General features: G+C 39.7%; 1 protein-coding gene and 1 non-coding gene across 2 annotated transcripts in view; one reads left to right on the forward strand and one right to left on the reverse strand.

Annotated features, from left to right (window-relative positions):
* Window positions 1-20,313, forward strand: part of GK5 (glycerol kinase 5) — a 91,264-nt gene that overhangs the window by 29,985 nt on the left and 40,966 nt on the right. The window contains exons 5-10 of the mRNA XM_013007099.2: window positions 1,698-1,829; window positions 12,287-12,362; window positions 12,876-12,937; window positions 13,019-13,092; window positions 13,290-13,350; window positions 19,259-19,385. Coding sequence (XP_012862553.1) covers window positions 1,698-1,829; window positions 12,287-12,362; window positions 12,876-12,937; window positions 13,019-13,092; window positions 13,290-13,350; window positions 19,259-19,385 — 532 coding nt within the window. The remainder of the gene's footprint in view (window positions 1-1,697; window positions 1,830-12,286; window positions 12,363-12,875; window positions 12,938-13,018; window positions 13,093-13,289; window positions 13,351-19,258; window positions 19,386-20,313) is intronic.
* On the reverse strand, window positions 6,539-6,641 carry LOC115868652. Its single transcript, XR_004045727.1, has one exon. It is a non-coding gene; the product is annotated as a U6 spliceosomal RNA (small nuclear RNA).

A 20,313-nucleotide genomic window follows, 5' to 3' on the forward strand; every position in this document is an offset into this window, starting at 1 on the left:
CCACTATCATGCTCAGTCCCCACCAGGGTTTCAGCAATTCCTCTTTGTTACATTACCCTTTATCATGCCCTACCAGGCCTCCCACACCCACCTCGCCACCAGTTTGGATCACTTGTTGTTCCCTTGTGTGTATTCTTGTGTGCGTCATATGTATATTGGTACTTAGGCAATTTGTAGCTTAGAGAAAATTATGGGTAGCATGAAAATGTTTGGAATATGAGTCTTCAAAATTAGAGATTAACCAACAGCTTTGAACATATGACAGTGATTAAGTAGCAGTGAAGTGAATTACTGTTACTCTGCTATTAAATAGTACAGATTTATCTGCAAGTGCTATAGCAAAATTTTAGTATAGGGCAAGGAAGTAAGAAAAACGCAAACACCTTGATTGTGTTTTCCTTAACTTCCATAGTTAGAAATAGGTGCACATGGAAAGTAACTGTTTTTAAAGATTTTACTAAGAAGATCAGGAAAGGTATACAATAGGGTTGTAGTCTCTAATCATACTTACTCAGTCTGCATGCTGAGCAAATCATCTGAGTATCTAGACCAGTGGTTCTCCACCTTCCTCATGCCATGACCCTTTAATCAGTTCCTCATGTTGTGGTGACCCCCAACCATAAGATTATTTTTGTTGCTACTTCATAACTGTAATTTTTCTACTGTTATGAACTGGGCAACCTCTGTGAAAGGGTTGTTTGACCCCCAAAGGGTTGCGACCCACAGGTTGAGAACTGCTGATCTAGACTCCCAAGAACAAACCACAATATTTGTTGACACAACCGTGCTTGTTGAAAGTGAAGAACACTTGGAACAGTTATTGATTATACCTCAAGGTAAAATAAAAATCCTCAAAACTGGTCCAATAAACATCATCATAATAAATGGGGAAAAGATTGAAGTTGCCAAGGATTTCCTTAATTTGAATCCATAACCTATGTCCATGGAAACAGCAGGCAGAAACCAAATGATTTACTGTTAATTGGGCAAACCTTCACATTTGAAGTGTTAAAAAGCAAAAATGGCACTTTGAGAACAGTGGTGCACTTGACCCACACACTTTCACCTCATGCATGAAAACTCTGGACAATAAATGCAGAATCCTGAAGAGGAATTAATGCTGTGGTGCTGACAGAACATTGTATATGATGTGGACTTCCAGAAAAAAAACAAACCTTCCTTTGAAGAAGTACAGGTAGAAGACTGCTTAGAAGTGAGGCTGACAGAGATGGGCTTACATGCTTCTGTCACGTTACCAGGAAGGACCAGTTCCGGGAAGAGCAGTCATGTTTGGAAGAGAGTCCACAGAAAAGAAGACCTTTATGGAAACTGATTGTCCCAGTGGACAGCGGTTGTCACAACAGGTCCAAGCATGATTGTGAGGATGGTGCATAACCAGGGAGCATTTTGTTTCTGTTGTGAAAACAATCACACTGAGATGGAATTGACTCTGAAACAAGGGGGGTTAGATTTCACCCAGGATGATTCGATCAGAGGATCCTGAAGTTAATTGTATCTGCACAGGCTCTTGTTCCAAATCAGTTCACATTCACAAGCTCATGATGGACATATCTTTTGAGGTCACCATTGAGCCCACTGCAGTAACTGAATAACTGTTATTTGATAAATGGGTGTAGAATGAATATGGAAACATCAAGTACCATTTGCTAAAACCTCCTTTGTCTGTTTTTTAATAGCTGCTACACAGTTCCTGCCGACTGCTGCATTTTTTCACTCGCAGCAAACGCCTTTTAGCGGGCAGTGTGCTCACATTCACCACCCAGCACGTGTCCTTGAGATTGGCCTGGGTTTTGCAGAACCTGCCGGAGGTAAGATAAATATGTGGATGTAGAAACCAGAAAATAACCAGGCGGAGGAAAAATTTTTAGTGAACACAGAGTAGTTATTTGGGGGTAAGCGCCCACAGGTGTTACAGTCAGGGAAGTTCACAGGGGCAATTCCACCTTTCTCTGTGGAGTCGCCATGAGTCGGCCTCGTTAGATGGCAACGAGAGCGAGTGTGAGTTGGCGTTGACGCAATTGCAGTGAGTTTGGTTTGGAGCAGGTAATGAGATGGAAGGCATGCTTCCTTATATGCTTTCTGAAACCTGTTCATATAGAGAACATGCCCAACAGTGGAAATGTACCACTCAATACATTGTAGAGCAGGAATCTGTGTAGCAACTAGATCAAGAACTAGAACACCCTTCACACACACCCTCAAAGACCCCCTTTATACTTAGTTTCTATTGTTGCTATGACAGAAATGCTTCAAATGGATGACTTAAGCACACACATTTATTTTCCGCACAAAGTAGACTCTATGCCCTAAGGCCAGGCTGCCTGCTCCCGGGGAAGGCTTCCTGTGTGTGCTCTGAGAGGAAGGCCCACATCCCATCTGAGCTTGTGCTCCTGGACAGTCTTCATTCCCCCACCTCTCCTCTTTTCTCAGCTCTTTGACATTTCAAGAGAGTAGGTCCTGCTATACCTCCAGTGACCCTTTCGTTAACACAGCGCAATCCCTAAAGGGATTGGAACCACAGGCCTAGAAGGTAGGGATGCTACATTTATTTGGGGAGGATACAGTTCAATCCATAACATTCCTCCCTTTCACTCCCTCAACATTAATGCCCTTGACACATAGAAATCACTCACCCCATGACATCATCCTTAAATCCAAGTTGAGAATCTCATCTTCTGAACATATAAATCAAATATGAGTGAGGCTTAGTTGCGTGTTCTGTCCTAGGGCAAAATTCCGCTTTATATGTCAACCTGTGCAACGTGGAATGCAAGTACAGTGGTAGATCAGGCACACATTTCTATTTCAAACTGGAGCGAAAGAAGGGCTAACCGGTACTGTCAGTCCAAACCCCAGCAGAACACTTTATGTTCACTTTCAAGACTCAGAAATAGTCTTCTGTGCTTTGGGACCATCTGGGTAATGGTTATGCCCACTAGACTCTGGGTATTGCCCAGGCTCTGGATTCTGGGTGAAGGCCCCTTCTGGCTGGCCTCCAGCTCTGCCTTCCAGGCCTACTGGTTGGTAATACCAAGGTGTGTGTACTTCAGTAGTGTTATTGTTCTTCTTGTAGATTAGTCTGCAATTTAGCAGAAACTGAGCCACAGGTTTGCCATCTCTTGCAAACCTTCCACTGGCTTTTCCTGCCTCTTAACCATTTTTTGCCAACCTCTCTCGTTTTATATATATTTTCCCACTTCACCCAAATTAACACTTGTCTACCCTCTAGATAGCAACTTCCCCCCTCCCTTACCTTCTCATCTTTGGTAACCATCAGATGGTTTCTTTTGGTGTGAAAAACCACCCCCCAATTTAAAAAAAAAATTTTTTTTTCTTAAACATTAGTTTGGATGCTATCTAGAAGTCAGTAGTTTGAGTCAACCAACCACTCCATGGGAGAAAGAGGAGGCTTTCAGCCTCTGTAAAGATTTACAGTGTAAGAAGCCCATAGAAGCAATGAAACTCTGTCGTAAAGGGTCTCTGGATGTTGGAATAGACTCTGTGGCAGTGAAAGTAAGAATTTCACCCAACATTATGCCCTCCAGGTTCCTCCATGTTACGAAATGTTTCAAAGATTCACCAGTATTAATTAATGTTGTTTAACATTTTGTTGTGTGTATTATTTCAAAGTTTATTTACCCAATCTTCCTTTGCTAGGCATGTAGATTGTTCCTATGTTTTTGCCATTGTGGATAGTGTTGTGATGAACTTGGGTATGTATATATCTATTTGTGCCATGCCTCTCTTTCTCTCTTTCTCGTGTGTGTGTACAAATATACGTGAGAATATATATAATCAAGTAGTAGTACTGCTATGTCGTATGCCATTTTTGTTCTCAACCTGTACCATTTTATAGTCCTGCCAGCATGCCTGGAGAGTGCCAGTCTTTTCTCACCCTCACCATTCTTTAAAGTTGACATTAATGCTGGCATGAGATGATACCTCATTATCATTTTGATTTGCCTCTCTTGAATGGCTCATGGTCATGAGCATTTTGTTCTGTTTGTTGGCCTCCTGAACGTGTTCTTTGGTGAAGTATCTATGCATATCCTCTTCCTATTTTTAATTGGGTAATTTGTCTTTTTCTTGTTGAGATGTTGACTTTTTTATAAATTTTAGAAATCTATTCCTTGTTTGATGTGTCGTTGCTGAAATTTTTCCCCAGTCTGTGGGTTCTTTTTTCACTCTTTGGGTGGAATCTTTTGTTGCATATAAGTGTCTAATTCGTAGGCAATCACAGTCATCTAGTTTGTCTTCTGTTTGTGTGTTTATTTTACAGTATATTAATGCCGTATTTTAGGAAAAATACATTTCCCATTTTTCATTGGCCATTTTATACTTTAAAAATTCACATTCAGCTATTTGATTCAACTTGTTAACCTGTCCTTTAAAGTGGTATATGATCTTTCCTAAAACTACAACGTTTATTGTAAAGTTGTCTATTTCTTTATTGGGTGCATAGATATTTATTATGTTCATGTCTTCATGTTCAATGATTCCTTTAGTCATTATGTAATGTCCTTTTTCACCCCTTGTGTTGGTCTTTTTCCCAACCCCCCAGAAATGAATATTCATTCCCACTTCAGTTAATTTTTGATTGCCTCTAGCTTGATGTATTTTTTCCCATTCTTTGGTTTTACAATCTGCTTTTGTTTTTTTGTCTCAGGTATGTCTCTTGTAGACTACATATAAATGGGTCCTGTTTTCTCGTGTGTTTTGATATCCTTTATCCTTTGACTGGTGTACTTCATCCATTTATATGCAGTTTCTTATGGATATAACAGACTGCTGTTGTTTTTCTGTGGATGGTGATGCTGGTTTCTTTATCCACATAATTTTCTGTGATGAGTTAATTTTGTTTGTCGGTTTTCTTGTAGTTTTCTTCATTGCTGTTGCTTTAGTATTTAATAAAAAATCCTCACAGTTTTTAACTTTTGTTGACATAATAATTTTCTGTGAGGTTGCACTGTAATTTATTACTTTCTTCCTGAGTTTAAGGCAGTATGTTCACTCTTGTAATTGACTTGTAGCTTCTTCTCTTACCAGTTGATGATCTGTTTTGTTCCTTATTTTCAGCCCTGTAGGTTAGTTTCACTTGGGACTTTCAGCATCTGCATTGACTTCCAAGTGCTGGTTTCATGCATCTTAATCTCAGGTTCTTGTCTGCTATTGTTGGTTTCCTAGCCAAAAAACACCTTTGGTATTTCTTAAGGTTTGTGTGGTTAGTACAAATTCCTATAATTTACATTTACTTGGAAATTCCCTACTGTATTTGAAAGATAGTTTTGCTGGAAATGTAATTTGGGGGGTTTTGGTTTTTTCCCCCCTCTCTTTCACAGCTTTTCATATGTCATTTCATTGCTGCCTGGGCATTTTTGTTTTTAGAATTTTTAAAAAATTTATTTATAAAGAGAGAAATTTGTATCAAGAAAATGGCTTACATCATTGTAGAAACGGGTAAATTCAGTCCAATTCAAGGCTGTTAGTCAGATGTTAAGCTGGAGACCTATGCAGACTAATGTAGCTGTGGGAAGGCTGCAGGTTGGTGGTTGCCTAGGAGGATGAATCCAAGGTCAGCATGTCAAATGGCAGGTTGCTGATGGCTCTTAGGGTCAGTAGGCAATATGGCAGGTCTTGGCTGACATCCAGAGAAAGAAGTCAGTGAGCCAGATGCAGGATTGAGACCAGCAAGAAGCAAGATAGCTTTCCCACAGTGTACTTATATAACAAGTAACCCATGAGGAAACTTTATTTCAGTTACATCAAGGAAGAGTCCTGGTTGGATAGTGGTTACACATTGGGTTGCAATATGTATGGTCAGAAGTTCAAAACCACCAGTAGCTCTTCAGGAGAAAGACTTGGCTTTCTACTCCTGTCAACAGCTACAGTCTCTGAAACCCACAGGGGGTCACTGTGAGTCAGCGTTGACTGGATGGCAGTGAATTTGGTTTGGAGTTGGGTGACCTGATTAAGGGGTTGCATTCCACCCTAATCTTCCCACAACAGTTTGTCTGCGCACAGCAGATCCCATTAGGGAGTTGATTACTTTATGTTAGGTCACATCATGGAGGAGGTCTCAGCTGCCAAACTAGAGTCCTAAAATCCTGGCTCAGCCAAGTTGACACAAAACTTATCTCTCACATTGACTAAAGTACCATGACATTGTACTGCTCTTATCAAACAAAAGTTCTTGTAATTATTTTTGGTTATTAATATCTCCAGAAAATGATACACACATCCATAAAATATATTTTACTATGTTCCTTAGAAAGACAAATTATAATGCTTATCAATTGGAAAATTTAATAAGTGGAATGTTCATGGGGGTGGAAATCACCTTAAGAGTTTTCTAATTGACTCAACTAAAATTTTAAAAATATAAGCTGTCTTATAATTGTGTCTCCTGAGATTTTGCCAAAAAAATCAGAGATTAGTCTTATTTCATTGTAACTTGATTATTTCCAAGCTTCCTTTCTATTTTCTTTCTTTATTTTTTTACATACTTTTTTTTCTTTAATAAAATATAGAATGCTTCACGAATTTGCGTGTCATTCTTGTGCAGGGGCCATGCTGATCTTCTCTGTATCATTCCAATTTTAGTATATGTGCCGCTGAAGCAAGCCCGACATACTTTTATTGGGGGCTCTTACATTTCTTATCACAATCCATACATTCATCCATTGTGTCAAACATGTATGCTGCCATCATCATTTTCAAAACATTCTCTTCCCACTTGAGCCCCTGATATCAGCCCCCTATTTCTTCTCCCTTCCTTCCCCGCCCACTCTCCCTCACGAACTCTTGATAAGTTATAGATTATTGTTTTCATAAAGATATGAAAACATCGTCCTCTGTTGCCCCTCACCCACTTTTCTGTTGTTCGTCCCCCTGGAAGGGAGTTCTTGGTTGATCCTGGTGATCAATTTCCCCTTTCTTTCCCCACCCACCCCTAATCCTCCTGGTATCTCTACTCTCCTTGTTGGCCCTGAGGAGTTTATCTGTCCTGGATTCCCTGTGTTGCAGGCTCTTATCTGTAGCAGTGTGCATGTTCTGGTGTAGTCTGATTTGTAAGGTAGAATTGAGGTCATGATAGTGGGGGAAGGAAGCATTAAGGAACTAAAGGAAAGCTGTGTGTTTCATCAGGGCTTTACTTCACCCTGACTGGCTCATCTCTTCCCTCTTGCCCCTTGGTCAGGGGATGTCCAATTTTCTACAGATGGGCATTGGGTCTCCATTCTATGCCAACCCCCAATTCACATTGGGTATGATTTTGTTCTGGGTCTTAGATGCCTGATACCTGATTCCATTGATACCTCATGATCACACAGCCTGGTGTGCTTCTTCCATGTGGGCTTTGTTGCTTCTGAGCTAGATGGCCACTTGTTGACCTTCAAGCCTTTAAAACCCCAGATGCTATATCTTTAGCTAGTCGGCCACCATCAACTTTCTTCACCACATTTCCTTATGCACTCATTTTGTCTTCAGTGATTGTATTGGGAAGATGAGCATCACAGAATGCCGAATTATTAGAACAAAGTGTTCTTATGTTGAGGGAGTACTTGAGTGGAGGCCCAATGTCCTTCTGCTACCTTAATACTAAACTTATAAATGTAGGCTCATAGATCTATTTCCCCATCCAAATAATATATTTGCATATGTACATGTCTTTATCTAGAGCTCTATAAATGCCCTTTGCCTCCCAGCTCTTTCCTCTATTTCCCTTGATTCTCCTCCTGTCCCACTATCATGCTCAGTCACCACCAGGATTTCAGCACCTCCTCTTTGTTACGTTCCCTTGACCCTGCCCTACCAGGGCTCCCACACCCACCTCCCCACCAATTTGGATCGCTTGTTGTTCCCTTGTCCCTGGGTTTGTTATCCCCTCTTCTTCCCTTCCCCCCTCCTCCCCCTCTCCCATGTCCCCCCGGAACTGTCAGTCCCGTTGTTTTCTCCTCCAGATTGTTCATCCAGCCTGTCCTATCCAGACAGGCTGACATCGTCTCCCTTTTAACCCCACCACCATTACCAACTACCTCCACTCCCCTGAAATCCTTATTTTACTTACTGTCCCTATTAGTTCATCAATCCTGGGTTTCATATACCAAAACCCAGAAAAACAAGTAACGCAACTTCAAGAAGGTGACCTCCAATAATATAACACGTCTGAGATACACCCTAATATGAACAAAGAAAACAAAGATATAGAAAATGTTGAGAACCAAATCAGGTCCAGTATGCATCAGAGGGGGAAACAACAGTGTTTTAACTGTTCAAGTCACATTTATGGCTTTGATCTTCTGTCCTCATCTCTCCAGTGCACTCTAAGAACCACTTTCCTCCCTTCTCTCAACTGTGCATAGAGAGAGTTCATAGGAGGCGTATTTCCTATGTAGATCCCACGAATGAATCTTGGGCTCCCACTGTCATCCACAAATTTCTGCAAACTGGTTTCCCACTATTTAGGCTCTGATATTCATCCCTCCTACTTTGGGTTATATACTTGACAATTCTTTGGTGGCTGATGATGGTGTGCTTCTTCCAGGTGGACTTAGTTGACATCTCACTTAGATAGATGGCTGCTTGTTTGGAGACAAACCTGTGAGACCCCAAATGCTATTTTATCTGATAGCTGGGCATTATCTAATTTCTTCGCGACCTTTTGCTGTATCACATATTTTCTTCTGTGTTCCCTTCCTGAGGGTGAGTGTCAAGCAAGGCCACGATGTAAGAACTAATTGTTCTTAAGTTGGAGCTAGGATTTAGTGTGAGCCCAAAATCCATTCCTGAATCTATGTTTTGTTTTCATTTATTATTAATTGGCAGTTAATCTATAGATCATTCCATAGTTCAAGCACGTCGAGCAGAATTGCACAATTACTTCTATAATCAGTTTCCAAACGTAGTTTTTCTCTTCCTGGCCTCCTTGACATCTCCTCTCTTTTACCCTGCCTCCCACCATCCCTGTGTCCCTTCCCCCCCAAAAAATAACACCCCAAAACACAAAAAACTTGTTCTACTTGCTGCCCCCATAGGTTCATCAGTCCTGGGTTTCATTGACCAGAAAACAGAAAAGCATATAACACAATGTCAAGAGGGTGACCCCCGATGACATAAAGCCTTTGAGATGCACTCTTATAAAAACAAACCAAAACAAAATAAAACAGAATGTCCATCATAGCTTTGCCGGAATAATACATATCTTAATGCAGCATATAGGGCATTGATGTACTAAGACCATGTTTCTTTACAACAGTTCAACAGTCTTGGTACAGCTGTCTTCCACTTCCTCAGACACCATGTATTTTCCGACTTAAGGCTCAGGTTACAAAATGTCTGAGAGAGTCCAGTTCACCCTGTGAAGTTTCCCCGTTGGGAACTGCATCTCACTGATGCAGTCTCTGGAGCGTTCTGTGCACCTTGACGACCCAGGATTCAGTGTTCCCGCGTTCCACAGCACCTGGCCTGAGTGCCCAGGATGCACCCAGAGGCCGATTATGTTTCGGGTTTGTCCATCTTGGATGCATGTCTTCTAGTCTTTCATGATATTTTGTAGTTTTTCTTCTAAAAACTCTCTGCCAATTTAATCTGTGCATTTTTTATTTTAATTCGTTTCTTCCCCTTCTGGAATTCTGATCACATGTTAGTTTCTTGCTGGGTTTTTTATAAAAAATCATTTTATTGGGGGCTTATACAGCTCTTACCATAATCCATATATCCATCCATTGTGTCAAACACATTTGTACATATGTTGCCAACGTCATTTTCAAAACATTTGCTTTCTACTTGAGCACTTGGTATCAGCTCATTTTCCTCTTCCCCCACCCTCCCTCCTTCATGAACCCTTGATAATTTATAAATTTTTTTTCATGTCTTACACTGACCATTGTCCCCCTTCACCCACTTTTCTGTAGTCCGTCCCCCTGGGAGGGGGTTATATGTAGATCCTGTGATCGGTTCCCTCTTTCTCCCCCCACCTTCCCCTTCCCCTCTTGGTATCAATACTCTCATTATTGGTCCTGAGGGGTTTATCCATCCTGGATTTCCTGTGTTTCCAGCTCTTACCTGTACCAGTGTACATGCTCTGATCTAGCCGGATCTGTAAGGTGGAATTGGGGTCATGATAGTGGCAGCGTGTGGGGTAGCGTTGAAGAACTAGAGGAAAGTTGTATGTTTCATTGGTGCTATACTGCACCCTGACTGGCTAGTCTCTTCCTTGGTATCCTTCTGTAAGGGGATGTCCAATTGTCTCTACTCCATACTTCCCCTCATTCACATTGATATGATTTTTTGTTCTGGGTCTTTGCTACCTGATAACTGAGCCCACTGACACCTCTTGATCACACAGGCTGGTGTGCTTCTCCCATGTTTTCTTTGTTGATTCTCAGTTAGATGGCTGCTGGTTTATCTTTAAGCCTTTAAGACCCCAGACACTGTATCTTTTGATAGCCGGGCACCATCAGCTTTTTTCACATTTGCTTATGCACCCATTTTGTCTTCAGTGATCGTTTGGGAAAGTGAGCATCACAGAATGCCAGGTTATTCGAATAAAGTGTTCTTGTGTTGATTTTTGTGGGTTTTTTTGTTGTTGTTCTTTCCTGATTGTTCCTCTAGCTGATTTGTATTGCATGATTTGTCTTCAATCTCATTAACTTAGTCATCTCTTTTTTCAATTCTACTTCTTTGTCTTTTCTACTCATTATCTACTTCTCAAACCTTAGTGGTAATCTGTATTACTATTTGCTGTTTTCATATTATTTTTAATTTTTCATTTGTTTTACCATTTCTTGTAGTGTTTTCCTGAATTTTTCTAAAATTTTTCTTTCTTTGAATTCCTTGTTAGCTAATTCCAGCGCGTTTTTTCCAATGCCAGATTGTGGCCTTGTATTTTGGTCTTCTTGTTTCTTCCTGTGAACTGAAATCAATCTGTTGTCTCTGAGACATTCTAATGTTGTTGCATTTGTATTTATGTGGTGACTGCATGTTGGTGTGTGCTTTGGTTCTCATCACCTGTCTCTTGGTAGGTGTATTGAGAAAGTGAGCACGTGTGCTGTTCTTGTTCACTGTTCATCCAGTACAGTGAAGGACATATTCATCTAGTTAGTGCTGGCTACTGTCTGTTATTTATTAAGTGGTACAGATCTGGGTGGTGACCCAGCCCAATGGGTGGGTCTGTAGGAGGTCCTGGAATGATGTGGCTGTATGGGCATGGTGCAGGAAAAAATAAATAAGTGAAAACATGAGAAAAGAAAAAACATTAGAAACAAATGCCAACAAAATAATAATGGAAAAAGGATGTGAAAGGGAACAAGCAAACAACAGTATGAAAAATAAGTATTTGATGAATAATAAGTAACAAAAGGACAGGAAAACAAAAGAACAAAGGAGGAGAAAAATCAAAGCACACAAAACAGAAGAAGCAAAACTAGAAAGGGGAAAAGAGAGTAAAGGAGGAAATAAGAGGAAAAAGGTAGGAAAGAAAACAAAGGCATAAAAGTAAATGATACATCGAAGAAAAGCAAGAAAATACAACCAGGAAAGAGAATGAAAGAAAAGAAATAAAGGAGAGCCCCGGGGAGAAGGTGCAGAGCTCCTGCAGGAGAAACCGTTAGGGGATTCCGTTCCAGTGTGGGTTAGCACTCTGTGATGGGGGAGGGCTGTGGAAGGGGCAGAGTTCAGGATGCCCAGCCCTAGAAGACCCTGCTGGTCCAGACAGGTGTCTGGGAGTCAGGATGGTGATCTAGAAGAAATTTGTGCAACTCAGAGGATGGCTGGGGTCCACCCTCACATTTTTCTTTCTTTGTTAAAATTTATTTTAATCCTATCTTCCAAAAATTTTTGAAGCCCCCTTGCATGTATTTGAATATCCGTAATAGACCTTACGTGACTAACATATGAGGGATAGCATCTATCAGAAAGCATAAAGCTAATTCAACATGAAACTCAGTACTGTTGACTTGATGCTGAGTCACGGTGACATGGATTACCAAGTAGAATTGCTTCATAGCGTTCTCTTAACTATATTTTCACGGAAACAGGTAGGTTATCTTGTTTTTGTGGTATCTCTTGTGGTATCTCTGAGTGGATTTGAATGCACACTTTTAAATTAGTAATCAGTCTCAAACTGTTTGTACCACCAGAAACATTGTTTGTGATACATTTTCAATGGGATTACGTTGCATTCTATCACTCCGCGCTTAATTTTGTGCTGTGCTTGCTCTTTCACTGCCTTTAGCCTCTTAAAATTGATTTGGTGCTCCTTTTCAAGGTACAAAAAGCAATTGAAGAGGAAAATTGCCGCTTTGGGACTATTGATACTTGGTTGTTACATAAACTTACGAAAGGTAAAAATTATCTGATAACTCTTTCAATGATCGCAACGTGACAAAAAAAGATTTGCCCAGGGGATAAAAGGTTACTTTTGTCTCGTTTTTACTTCCTGTATCCCAGGCACACTGCCCTTTGGTTCCCAAATAGCTACATATTGCAATAAAGCTAGATAGATCTCTTGTTAGAGGTGGATAATTTGAAAATTACGATGAAATTTTGAACATAAGACTTGGGGAGAGGTATAATTTCAAGAGTGGGAAGATTTATGTTGAGCCCCACAAACTGTCACTTTGTTTTGACCTCTGTTCTCATTTCTAAGTTGAGACTCATAACGTAACTGTGTATGGATCCCCTTCTGTAAACTGTAAACATTCGTAGAGATTAAGTGGGAAACTGCTTTGGAGACTTGACATTGGAAATACACATGTGGGAATGAATTTGGGAGTAGACAGAATTCTGTTTTATTACACAGTGGCAGGTGTTTAAACTACCTGATTTAAAATGTTTTGTTTCCAATGTGAATTTAGGTTCTGAATATGCCACAGATTTTTCAAATGCCAGTACAACTGGACTTTTTGACCCGTATGAGGTAAGGACTCTTTTATTTTCTTATTAAATTGCCAGTCTATGTAATGTAGGTGGGAGTCTCATGACCTGTTTTTATGCCCAGATGTGCTGGAGCGGCCTCATTACCTCCCTGCTGTCAATACCATGCTCTCTCCTGCCTCCTGTAAAGGACACGAGGTAATACTGGGCGTCAGGCATAGGGAACAGCAATATGATCCCTGAATTCATTTTGTTTGGTAGGTAAAAGCATTTTTGTGGTATGTTTGGGTGCTGGTGTGCTTATTATGTAACTTTTGATTCTACTATAAACAATTTACTGAATTTTGTAATTAATATTTCTAAAACGATGCCTTTTTAATCAATTTTATTTGAAGCCACAATTTTGGAACCGTGAATGAAGAGATATTTGGTGTGTCTATACCAATCATGGCCTTGGTAAGTAGAAAGTTTTAGGATTTCCCTTTGCATAATATAAGCTGAAAGAATCTATGTGAATAGTTGTGGCTAGGTTTAAGAGAAGTCAAAGACCCTTGGCAGAATAAAATTAAAATGACTTTGTTTTTTAAATTAAAGTGTCCCAAAGTATTCGAATAATGGAAATGTTTCATTATCTCTTCTGACTTCAGAAAACTGTTAAATCTGTTTATAGTATTATATTTTGGTTATGTTTGGTACTTTGAAATGCAAAAATTGGGGTGGGAGGGTCGGGAAGAGAGGGAAAAAAGAGTTGCTGATAAGGTAAGGCTCAAGTAAAAAGATAATGTTTTCAAAATAATGATGGCAACATATTATAAGTTTGCTTGATATAATTGATTTGTAGATTGTTATAATATCTGTAAGAGACCCCAGTAAATGACTTTTTTAAAAGAAGGAATATAAGAAATATTTTTTAAAAAAGATCTACAGTGTTAAAAATTCTATAACTCCCTTTAAAAAAATAAAAATGGGATAAATACTTAGTGCATATTTGAGACAATGAAACCATAAGCAATGATAGGGAAATTTAAATTATTGAAGTAAGTTGTACTTGCCTTGTCTAGCAACCTTAGCTATCTGCTACCGGACCTCAGAGGTCCTTTTTTTCTTGAGTATTCCTTTCCTCTGACTGGTTAAGAGAAGAAGTTGGGGAACCCCAAGGATTGGCCAGCTGATGGAGAAATTGTAGAACTCAGGCCTTGTGCTGTGATCACTTCAGCAGGATGTGTAGACCACCTTGCTGGATGGTCAGACCCCACAGCAGCTGGGAAAGAAGACAAGGGAAGAGGAATTTCATTTCCAAGTTACAAAGCTGTAGTCATTTAGAGAATCTTAATCTTATTAAAGGATCCCTGGTGGTGTAGAGGTTACAAGTTGGGCTGTGATCTGCATGGTCAGCAGTTCAAAACCACCAGCAGCTCTGCTGGAGAAAGACTGGGCTTTCTACTCTGATACACTGTTACAGTCCCGGAAACCCACAGAGGTCACTGTGAGTTAGCATTGACTCAGTGGCTTTGAGCTTTCACTCATTAAATCTCAGTTTAAGTAAGCTCAAGTTCAGATTAACATGGCTGGAAGAGTTCTAGATAAGTGAAAACAATTTTTTATTTTTGTTTTGGTCCCCATGAATTTTGCTCCTTAAATATTGCTGCTTTTATATCTACATCTAGTTACCTTAACAAAATATCATATATATGTTAAATAAAATGGAAGACTTGGTTTATAGATAGTTCTGAGTTAAACCTATGTATAGTTAAATATACTCTTCTGGCTCTTATTAAAAGAGAAATTAAGAGAAATTTTGACCAATGAGTTCAACCTCTACTTCCTAATTGAGAATGAGATAGTATTTCTCCTGCACAACTTTTATCCTGGCCTTTATTCCTAATATTGCTCATGACACTCGTACTGCCATCAAGTGGATTCCATCCACAGTGACCCTACAGGCCGGGGTAGAACTGCCCCATGAGTTTCGGAGATTGTAACTCTTTTTTTCTAAATAGTTTTATTGGCATATACATCACATATCATACAATTTAATCCGTCAGTCATAATAAAATGATTTTGCAATCATCATCACAATTAATTTCAGGTTTTCTTCTCCCCTTTTCCCTCCATCTTCCCCTGATATATGCCCCCTAGGCAATGACCAATCCAGTTACTTCCTCTATAGATATATCTATCTTGGATTTAATATATAGAAAATCATACAAAACACAAATAGGAAGCAAACAAATAAACAAAACCCCATAACAGTGACTAGACAAAACATAGAAAAACCTCAATTGGAAAAAAGCAGAAAATAATAAAAACTGAAACAACTTTTAAATGGATCAAAAGGGAGATTAAATGATAAGATATTACATTTTAACCTAACCACATTTTAACCTCCATCTGCCATAATCAACTTTACAATGCTGTTAGTCTGATAGCTAAACTATTCACATCCCTGGACTGTGTTTTGTGTTGGGATTCACCAGAGGTTTAATCCATATGTGGACCTTGCATATGGATTTGGGGCTTCCACTTCCTTAGCCTTCTGAAAACCAGGTGTTTACTATTTAAGCTCGAGTCCAATCCCTCCTGTGGATTTGGATTCTATTATTTATAATCCTTGTATAATGCAGACTTGTTGCTTCTTCCATGTGGACTTAGTTGATGCCTCACTTATCTGGCTGCTGGTTTGAAGATAAGACTTTGAAGACTTCAGATATAATTCTTTATGATAGCTAGACATCATCTGATTTCTTCACATTTTGATATAGCACCCATATCTGTAGTGATCTCTTCATGAGGGTGAATCTAAAGTAGATCCATGTCCTAAAAACTAATTATTCTTAAATTCTAGCTAGAACTGATTACAAGCCCAAATACATTCATACAAGGTGGTTACCACCACCACCCCCAAAAAAAATAATAGGAAAAAGCTCCTCTGGGTGGAGCTTTCATTGTCCATCCGAGCAACCCTCTCTGAGTTAGTGCACTCAGTGGCATCACCTGGAAGGTTCTTTCTGGTCACAGTGAATTTTTTCGTAAACGCAGTTCACTTGAACCTCGTTTTTTTGTGATGACTGATTTAATAGAACACTGTGCAGCTGTGAAATTTTGTTTCCCATTGGGAAAAGTGCCACAGAAACTGTTGTCATGTTGAACACAGCTCGCAAGAACAGTGCTGTGGGGAAAACGCTAGTGTATGAGTGTTTTTTCTCATTTCAAAAAAGGTGAAATATTGATTGATGACAGACCTTATTCTGGATTTCTGTCAACTTCCCGAATGATTATAAACTTCCACTTGTCATTCATTTGGAGTTCGTTCCACCAGGTCGGACTGTTAATAAAGCTTTCTATTTAGAGGTTCTGGAAAGATTGTGTAACAGTGTGTGACAAAAAAAGACTGATTATGGCAGATGGGGGACTGGTTTTGCCACCACGACAATGCACCTGCTAATGTTGCTATCTCAGTGCCCCATTTTTTGGCAAAAAACAGCATGCCTCTCTTTGCTCCATGGAACTTTTTTCTGTTTCCACGAATAAAGAGGGACGTGTAAGGACAGCGATTTGAAATGAGGGAATGCTGTCAGCTATCCAAACAGATGAGTTAAAAAATTTTTCCAAGAACAGAATAGCAGATTTGACAAATGTATTAAATGTAAGGGAGAGTGCTTTGAAGGTGATAAGGTTGTTTTGTAAAAAAAAATTTAAATACACAGCTTTGAAAAAAATTGAGGGTTTTTTTTTTGGGTGGGGATGCGGTAACCCCTCATACATCTGTGGTTTTTTTATATGTCTCTGGTTTACTTTAAACACATAATTGTAATTTTATGATAGAGAACATTATAAATCATCCTCTTGGGGCATAATATAATTCTATTTAGTTTCATTAATTTAGTCAATGATATATAATTTAAAACATTGTTGAGAAAATGAAATTATATGGGTACACGCCATCTTCAGACTGCAATACATGAATTGTTGACTTATACAGATTAAACCCTTCCTTGATTGGTCATTGTTTACACAAACAATGGGGGTTGGGAATAGGGCAAAACTTTCAGTAACACTTATTCAGAAAGGCAGAACCATTGCCTGCCAGATTAACATGCGTCACACGAAAGCAAGTAAGGCATTAAAATAGTAAATATACGGTAATTCCAAGCTGCCAGTCAATCACTGACCACTTTAAAAACAGGAGATCTGAGCCAAAGTCCAACGACCCCAACTCCATAGCCTTGGGACAGCAGTCACCTGCGCTCACACTAAGGCACTTCAGTCTCAACTCCAAGCGAATATGCCAGTTCCTTAAATCTGCTGCAGGGGAGTGTGAAGCAAAGCCCAGTTTGCTCAGTGGGGTTTTCACACTGAATCCTTTTGGTGTGGCCTGTGAAGGATGTTGTGTGCCTCAAAATGACAAGAGTCTAAATTCCCAGCAGGCTATAGGGCTTGATAGAAAATAGGTCAAAAGTGGCCAATTAGGAACACAGTATTGGGCATATTTTCCCTGTGGGTTTATATAAATATTGTTAAACATGTTTTCCCCCAATGAGAGGTCGCTCTACCGAGTTTACCCACCAACATAAGTGTAACTGCCTTCTCTGAGACAGACATGCCCCCTGCCTACAGCTTGGCTTGAATTCTAGTAAGGTTCACTTACCATTTTTTAGTAGGAGTATCTATAGATTCGGGGTGAATTTAGCTCAGGGTTGAATGGCAGCAACTGAATGGCCTTCTCCCTCTTCCTCCATCATGAGGAACCGGGTCCAGCTGAGATGAGGTCTCCTCTGCCAACGTGATTTTTGAGGTGTCCTTATAAAGGGGGGTATGTGGCTCATGGGCACCGGGAAAGCTCTCTACCTCATTGCTCAGGAGATAACATTGGAAGAATACATGACTTGGGAGCAGAAGCCTGCTTGGTCCTTGTGTTTATTATAGCAGTGGGTTCATACAATGTCTGTCCTCTTGTGATTGATACAGCTATTCCCATCCATGTTGTAAAGCGTTTCATGGTTCATCTCTGCTTCTAGGGATGCACAGTATCCCATTGTGTGTATTACCAGAGTGTCTCTATCCATTCTTCTTGTTATTGTGAACTATGTTGAAATGAACGTGAGAGAGCATATGTCTGTTTGTGTTCTGTCTATGCCCAGGAAAGGTATTGCCAGGGAATAAGGTATTTCTATTGCCAGTTGTTTAGGTATTGCCACATCACTTTCTACAATGGCTGTACATATTTACAAGCTCACCAGCAGGGTATACAAAAAAGAGTTCCAGTCCCCTATTACCCTCTCCAGTATTTGTTGTTCTCTATTTTTTTGAATTGGGCTGTCATAGTGGGTGTGAGGTGATAACTCGGCATTGTTTTGATTTGTATCTCCTGGATAGCTAGGCATCATGAGCAATTTCTACATGTGTTTGTTGGCCTTTTGAGTGTTTCCCCTTGTGAATTGTCTATTCATGCCCACTGCCCACCTTTTAAATTTTATTTATTTATTTTAAAAATAATTTTTATTGGGGGGCTCATACAACTCTTATCACAATCCATACATACATCAATTTTATAAAGCACATCTGTACATTCATTACCTCATCATTCTCAAAACATTTGCTCTCCAGGTAAGTCCCTGGTATCAGCTCCTCATTTCTCCCCTCCCTCCCCGCTCCCCACTCCCTCATGAGCCCTTGATAATTTATAAATTATTATTTTGTCACATCTTACTCTGTCCAACGTGTCCCTTCACCCACTTTTCTGTTGTCTGTTCCCCAGCCGTTGTCCACCTTTTAACTGGATTATTTGGGGTTTTTTTTTTTCTTATTTAAGTGTTGCTGAATTCTATAGATCTTAATATTTAGTTCCTTGTCCATTGTAATTTGTAAAGGATTTTTTTTCCAATCCATGGGCTCTCATTTTATTCTTTTGATGTGCCTAAGTATTTTATTTTTAATAGGCCCAAGTCATCTACTTTATCTTTTGTGAGGGTTTCCTTTATTATAATTGGTAGTCCGTGTATACCCTGCAATAGGGCCCTTAAGTTTGTCCCAGTTTTTTCATTGATGAACCTTATAGCTCTCAAGTTTACATTTAGGTCTCTAATCGATCTTGAGTTCATTTTTGTGCATGGAGTGAGGGAATGGTCCTGTTTCATTTTCTGCTGATGTAGATCCAGTTTTTCTAGCACCGTTTGTTGAAGAAGGTGTCCCTTTCCTTTTTAATATTTGTCCTCGGTCAAAAATCAGTTGCCAGTCAGTTGCTTTTATTTCCGGTGTTTCTTTACCGGCTCATGGGTGTGTGTTTCTGCCGTCATACCAGTACCAGCTTGTTTTGACCACTGTGGTCTGGACAGTAGACCCGACACGCACATGTTTTGGGCAGGTAGCCGACCAGCAGTCAGCTATGTTTGGAGAGTGCTGCTTCCATACAGGAGATGTGAAATTCACCATGGGAACTGGGACATTTTTGGACATTAATACTGGAAACAACTGTGAACAGACTACCGGAGGTAAATACTCATAGAATTTATCCTGTTGAATAATAAACCATTACTTCCTCTGTAAATATTTAAATTTTGTGATACTATTTTCTTGTGTTATATTAAGTCTAATCTCAGACACTTAATATTATTACTATTCTTAGACAAAACTAATCCCAATTTCCCCTCTCTTGCTTTCAGTTAGAAGCATATTTCAGGAAATATCTTATTTTTATATATTAAAAAAAGATGTTATATAGAGAAATTCAGAAAGATTGGGAGATTTTGATCAGCCTACCAAATATTTATCTATAACATGGATGATACTTGTTTAAAACACCTTAAATCCCCCCAAAACCCATTGCCATTAAATTGATTCCAACTCATAGCAATGCAAGAGAATCGAGTAGCTGCCCCTCGACAGACTGACCTGTGTGTCTCCCGTAGGTTGGCGTTTGGATTCATGAACCATTCCGGTCCCAGCTGAGTCTTCAGCCACTCCCCCACCCAAGTCTCCAATTAAAAAATATATCTATCTTCTTTTTCCTGTGAAATTTTTGCGATGCTAATTCTCAAAGTAGCCAGGAGTATTTAAGGCTTTAATGACAATCGCTAGGAATTAGTTGTCTCTCATAAAGGGCATCCTGGGATGGACAACCCAAGATGCTTGTTCCTGGATAGTTGGAATGAGCTCAACAGAACTGGGGCTCTTAGTCTGGGCTTTGTTCTCCTAAACTGGACAGAAATCGGCAATGATTTAAAAATTGCCACTGCATTCTGACCTCGCTCAAGCTGTTACTCTTTGATTGAACAAATGGAAGGTAGAGAATGTTGACCACTGCGTCAGGTTGTCTCCTTTAGAAACAGTGTTTAGAAATCAGAGATGAACATAGCAACATAGGGATTTCTGTAACAAGCCAATCTCAGAAGAACTTTGTATTTCTCAATGGAAAGGTTT

The sequence above is a fragment of the Echinops telfairi genome, unplaced genomic scaffold, assembly GCF_000313985.2.
Source record: "Echinops telfairi isolate 266 unplaced genomic scaffold, ASM31398v2 ScPeMD7_16;HRSCAF=60, whole genome shotgun sequence".
Taxonomy (NCBI): Eukaryota; Metazoa; Chordata; class Mammalia; order Afrosoricida; family Tenrecidae; genus Echinops; species Echinops telfairi.